This window comes from Syngnathoides biaculeatus, chromosome 17 (genome assembly GCF_019802595.1).
Source record: "Syngnathoides biaculeatus isolate LvHL_M chromosome 17, ASM1980259v1, whole genome shotgun sequence".
NCBI lineage: Eukaryota > Metazoa > Chordata > Actinopteri > Syngnathiformes > Syngnathidae > Syngnathoides > Syngnathoides biaculeatus.
The window spans coordinates 20,835,086-20,841,085 of NC_084656.1; the positions used below are offsets into that span (position 1 = coordinate 20,835,086).

The 6,000-nt window shown below is 54.0% G+C and overlaps 1 protein-coding gene across 4 annotated transcripts in view; it reads left to right on the forward strand.

Annotated features, from left to right (window-relative positions):
- Positions 1-5,478, forward strand: part of mast4 (microtubule associated serine/threonine kinase family member 4) — a 71,564-nt gene extending 66,086 nt beyond the window's left edge. For all 4 annotated transcript variants that reach the window (XM_061800525.1, XM_061800526.1, XM_061800527.1 and 1 more), the window contains 3 exons: positions 1,358-1,494; positions 1,594-1,778; positions 1,989-5,478. In XM_061800525.1, coding sequence (XP_061656509.1) covers positions 1,358-1,494; positions 1,594-1,778; positions 1,989-4,441 — 2,775 coding nt within the window. In that variant the 3' untranslated portion in view covers positions 4,442-5,478. The remainder of the gene's footprint in view (positions 1-1,357; positions 1,495-1,593; positions 1,779-1,988) is intronic.
- The last annotated feature ends 522 nt before the right edge of the window (positions 5,479-6,000 follow it).

Sequence of the window (6,000 nt, forward strand, 5' to 3'; positions counted from 1 at the left end):
TCCCGAAGTTGTCCTCCAGGGGGCCTCCGTTGAACTTGCTCAGTCTGGTCTTCTCCAGCCACCTTCTTCCTCTTTCTGGTGAAACCTGTTTCTTGCTAATTATTGCTAAATAAGCTCTACGTTTTATTTGTTCAGCGAAACAATTTTATTGCAAAGCAAATGTATAATAAGTGATTTCTGCAATTTTTCCAACACCTACTTGGGGCCTAGAGAGAAGGCACCAAAGTCATCTTCTTTTCCTTTCGGCTTGTCCCGTGAGGGGTCGCCACAACGTCTCATCTTTTCCCATCTAAGCCTATCTCGTGGATCCTCCTCTCTAACGCCCGCTGTCCTCATGTCTTCCCTCACAACATCCATCAACCTTCTCTTTGGTCTTCCTTTCGCTCTCTTCCTTGGTAGCTCCATCCTTACCATCCTCCTACCGATTTCCTCACTCTCTCGCCTCTGGACGTGTCCAAACCATCTAAGTCTGCTCTCTCTAACCTTGTCTCCAAAACATCCAACTTTTGCTGTCCCTCTAAGGATCTCATTTCTAATCCTATCCAACCTGCTCACTCCGAGCGAGAACCTCAACATCTTCACTTCTGCAACCTGCAGTTCTGCTTCCTGTTGTCTCTTCAGTGCCACCTTCTGTAATCCGTCCATCATGGCCGGCCTCACCACTGTTTTATAAACTTTGCCCTCCATCCTAGCGGAGACTCTTCTGTCACATAGAACACCAGACACCTTCCGGCAGCTGTTCCATCCCTCTTGGACCCGTTTCTTCTCCTCCTTACCACACTCTCCATCGCTCTGTATTGTTGACCCCGAGTATTTGAAGTCGTCCACCCTTGCCATCTCTTCTCCCTGTTGCCTCACACTTCCCCCTCCGCCCCTCTCATTCACGCACATTTATTCTGTTTTACTTCGGCAAATCTTCATTCCTCTCCTTTCCAGTGCGTGCCTCCATCTTTCTAATTGTTCCTCCGCCTGCTCTCTTCTTTCAAGGCATATCACAATCTCATTTGCAAACATCATAGTCCAAGGGGATTCCAGTCTAACCTCATCTGTCAGCCTATCCATTACTGCCACAAACAGGAAGGGGCTCAGCACGGATCCCTGATGCAGTCCCACCTCCACCTTAAATTCTTCTGACACATCTCACCGCTGTTCTGCTGCCCTCATACGTGTCAGAAAATCAGCCATTGATTATTTGTCTCAGGTCTCATAACGTCATGTTGTACTAAATATACCCATTTGCATTTACTCTTACGGGAATGTGCACCACCTCCCCGACCGCAACAACCTAAAACTTGTCAGCGATTGTAGTTGCCTTGTCTTCTGCTCCTTTATTGTGCCCCCTGTTGGTCCTTCTCAGAGCGGCAGTAAGGTGTCCATCACCACCACGCCGTTTGAGAACACGTCCATCAAGAGAGGCCCCGCCAGGAGAAACAGCTACAAGAGCAAGATGGTGCGATGCGCTAAGAAGGCCAAGAAGGAGAAGACCCCGGAGAGGTGCCGGTCAATCATCGAGGATTCCGGTCCAATCTTTAAATTCCCAACTACTGAATACTTTTTTTTTGGTTTTGTTTTTCCACGCCCGCCACTTCCCAGGAGGCGTTCCCTTTTCCGGCGTTTCGCCATGCAGCCCTCCCCCCTTCTGCACACCAGTCGCAGCTTCACGTCGCTGAACCACTCCCTGTCATCCGGCGAGAGTCTGCCCGGCTCGCCCACGCACAGCCTCTCGCCCCGCTCGCCCACCGCCGCCTTCCGCGCGCCGCCCGACTTCACCCTCTCAGGTAGGGTTGCGCGACGTACTTTTTACTAGAAAAGTGTCAGGATATTCCGCCCTCAAAATGGAAACTATACCGGCTATTTTTGGTGCCAGTACCATAATTGCTAGTCATGGCTCGTGGTGCCTTTCTCACTCCCAAAGTCTGGTTGAGGAAAAACTGGAAATATTTTGGTCAATTGGTCTTGACATTTGACTCTCTCTGTGGATTTCGCAGGTGGCAACTCTTCCCAGAGCAGCTCGCCCAGCTCCAGCGCGCCAAACTCCCCTGCGGGTTCCACTCATATCCGGCCCAGCACCCTGCACGGCCTGGGCCCCAAGCTACCCGGCCAGCGGCTCCGTCAGGGGCGGCGCAAGTCCGCGGGTAGCATTCCCCTTTCCCCCTTGGCCCGCACGCCCTCACCCACCCCGCAGCCCACGTCTCCTCAGCGCTCGCCCTCCCCGCTGCTCAGCGGGCACTCTGTGGCCATTTCCAAAAGCGCGCAGTCCTTCCCGGTCAAGATCCACTCGCCGCCCACCATCATCCACCACATGGTGCGGCCGAAAAGCGCCGAGCCCCCGCGCTCGCCGCTCCTGAAACGAGTGCAGTCTGAGGAGAAGCTGTCGCCCTCCTACGGGGCGGATAAGAAGCACCTGTGCGCCCGCAAACAAAGCCTAGAGGTGACGCAGGAGGAGGCGCAGGATCAGGCGGACGGGGACGGCGGCGAAGGCGGCACTCCGGAGGGGAACTCTTGTGAGGTGGCGGCGACGGCGGCGGTCCCCCGCGTTCGGCCCGTCGAGCAGGGCTGTCTGAAAAGGCCAGCGGGCCGCAGGGAACGCCAAGAGTCACTCGAGGAGCTCGACAAATCGGCCACCAAGCGGGAGTCCGATCCATCGGGTGCCGATGACTTGCTCCCTCGGAGTCAAAGCAAAACCGAGATGGCGAGCGTGGCCCTGAAAGACGTCTTGTACAAAAAACTCAGTCGCGCGTCAGACATTGCGAGCGACTCAGCTGGCGACGGAGAGCGGTCGCATCCTCAAGCGGCCAAAGACAAGGCGGAGCGGTCCGACCTGAAGGCTGCCGGCATGGACTTCACCAGGAAGCGGCTCTCGTTCGAAGAGCGAGACGAGTTTGTTTGTCGGCTCTCCCCCGCTATCCACGAAAACCTTCATTTTGCCGCCACCCGCTCCAAAAGCCTCCAGCTGGACGCGGCGGCGGCCGCTCACGAGCACATGAAGGCCGGACTGGGCGGCGACGGTCCGATCACTCCGAAGATGTTCTCGGGGCGAGGGGAGAGCGCCGTGGAGAAGCTGCAGCTCATCGCGTCAGGCGAGTGTCCTCTGAGGAAGACGGCGTCAGACTATAAACTGGAGGGGCGTCATGTGTCCCCTCTTAAGCCTCTGGAGGGCACCCTGGACATCGGACTTCTTTCTGGACCCAGAGTCTCCAAAACGGACACGTGTTTATCCAAAATGGCGGAGAGCAAAATGGCCGGTCCACCTCTTTGGCTCCAAAGCGCTCTGGAGCGACAGCTGAAAGCGCCGGAAAAACCCAAAAGCCCCCTCGCGTGCCCAACGAGTCCCGACACCACCTCCACCTCCCCGAACGTGTTCCCCAAGGATCACTCGCTCGGAGAGAAAACAAAGAGCAGACACGACGCAGACTGCTCGAAACAGGAGAGCAGAACCTGCATGAAGGTGGCTCCGTCCCGTCACAGCTCTCACTTCTCCTGCGGGAAGACGCCCTCCATTCGAGAAGTCAGCAACGAAGACCAGGATGACGAAGCAGAGCAACCGGAAGTCGACGGGGAAAGTCTTCCTGTGCGAGCAGATGCGCCTTCTCCTGTGAGTTTGGGTCTGGGCAAAGAGGGGACGCCCCAAGGCAGTTCTGGACCACGTGTCCCTTCCCCTAAGTTGGTCGGAACCTCTGGCGGTTGGAGCCCTTCCTCTCAAAATGATGGGTTCTCCTCAAAGGATTGTCATCCAAAAGTTGAACTGGGTGGCGTCCGAACATCAGTGGGCGGAACCCCGGTGACCAACAAAGACCATCTGGCATCAGACTCTCCGAAGACTAAAGGAGCTTCTGAGCTGCTGGGAGAAAAGGCCCACAGGGTTCCGAAACTTCTAGAACCTTGGACCTCGAACAAACCAGAAGCTATTGAGACCACGGCGGGTCTTGATGAAAACAAAACCAGGTCTAGTCCCCAGCCCACTTCATTTCCTGATCCGAAACATTCATCCAGAGAAGCGCCTCCCGCCTCTCTTGTCGCCCTTGACTCCAAACGCAGGGACGCCACGTCGGCCTCCGGTGAGGAAGCAACGCAGCCACTGCCGCCGGAACCAAAATGTCCAGTAGCAGCCTGCCCTCCGGCACTCAAAGAAAGCACAGAACCCAACCCCAAATTTCTGAAGACTACCACCTCGGGGGCGGCTCACAAGCCATCCGTGGCTCCGCCCAAGCATAAAGAACCTTCGCCCAAAAAGCAGTCCGTGAAGGAGCATCACGACCCGAAGCCCAAACACCCCAACCAGGCCGGAGCCAAGGCGAGCGGTGACTCCTCGGACCCCCCCGACAAAGCGCTGCCCCCGGACAAGGCGGTCAAGAAGAAAGCAGCGCGGCAAGAAACCCCGAACGAGACTCGCGCAGGGGCGCGGACAAAGACTCTGCCCGAGGGACGACGCCGCGTGTGAAGTCATATTTCCCCATTTTCATCAACACCGGAGGACCGGACCAGCTGTTACGCGAGAGCTCGTCCCGACTGGGAGAAGCCTCGCCGATTAGGTGCCATAAAAAAATGCTCGCACTCGCACCTTTTTTGTCGTTTTAATGCAGTAGAACCGCCACGTCGCGTGGGGGGTCGGCGGGCGGTAAGACGCTTCCTCACATTCCTTTCCGCGCGGATCGGATTGGTCACGGGATTTGTGGGCGGAGCCTTTCCGGTGGATCGCGTCCTCGTCGGAACGTGAGGTGAGGGAGGGATGGCGGGGTGGGTGGGGGCGCTACATGTAGCATTACGCACATAAAACTGTGGCTGAGAATGTCGTTTGTGTCCAACGTACAGGATCATCTGGTCCCTTAAAAAAAAAAAAAAAAAAAAAATTATCGTACGTTTATAATGTTTTGCAGGAGGGGGCGCCACCTCTCCTGATTGGTTAGAAAGGCATCGGATCGACTCGGATCTTGTTTTTGCGTCGCACAAGTCATATCATCGCTTTAAAAAAAAAAAAAAATCGGCGTTCCGTAGTTAGCTAGCGATCTGCCCGACGAGGAGGATCCTAGCGGGGGGGCGCCGATTGGTTACAAGAGATATCACATGACCTCGGATCCTAAGAATGTCGTTAATGTACAAAAACTGAAGAATGTGTCACGGGATGGGTTCCACCCCCCCCACCCCCCTTGAGGCCTTTCCGGTGTCCTGATTGGTTACAAAATGTTTTGCAGGAGGGTCCCAACGGGGCCCTGATTGGTTAAAAAAAAAAAAAAAAAGTCACATGACTGGATTGTGAATCATCACTCGCTAGCATCATTAATGTACGTTCACAATATTTTTGGACTTGTCGGGGTTTTGGGGGGGCCTTGATGTCTGTCCCCTGCTCGGTTGAATAAGATATTACGACTTTGGATTGTTATCATTTAGTTTAATTATAAAAAAAACATAAAAATGTATAGCTAATGCTAACATTTACAGACAGGAAGTTTCGGATGCCGCCCACCCTTGCGCAGGTCCTGGGGGCCACTGTGGGCTCTCTGACCGCCCCCCCCAAAAAAAAAAATCATATCTGTTGGTGAGTATCAAGTCTTGCAAGTGTTTTTTGTCGTTTCAAAGGCTCTACGGCGAGCCTCTTTAAGGCATTAGTTAGCTAGCTAGCTTGATGCTAATCGCGCATTTTGAGGCCTTTTATTTAAAAAAATGATAATAATAATGATGAACAAATTGAGTTTTGAGATAAATATTGGGGCTTTTTATCGTAGGGACAAACAAACGCACCTTGCAGCTCAGGCGCGACGAGATTGGTGGGCGGGGCCGTTTGTCACTGGCGGCCATTCGAAGCGTCCAGTCGAAAGCACATCGTTTGTTTACCCGCCTTCGCCGCTGTATATTTTTGTATAGTGTTCATCTGCCAAAATGTTTTGTCGTGTGTCAAAAAAACAACAAAAAAATTAATCAGAAATCGTCTTGAAGTGGTCTACCCGTCCCGTCTCGGCGTCGCCGTTATTTCCACTCTGCGGACGTTTGCGTTAGCCGCGT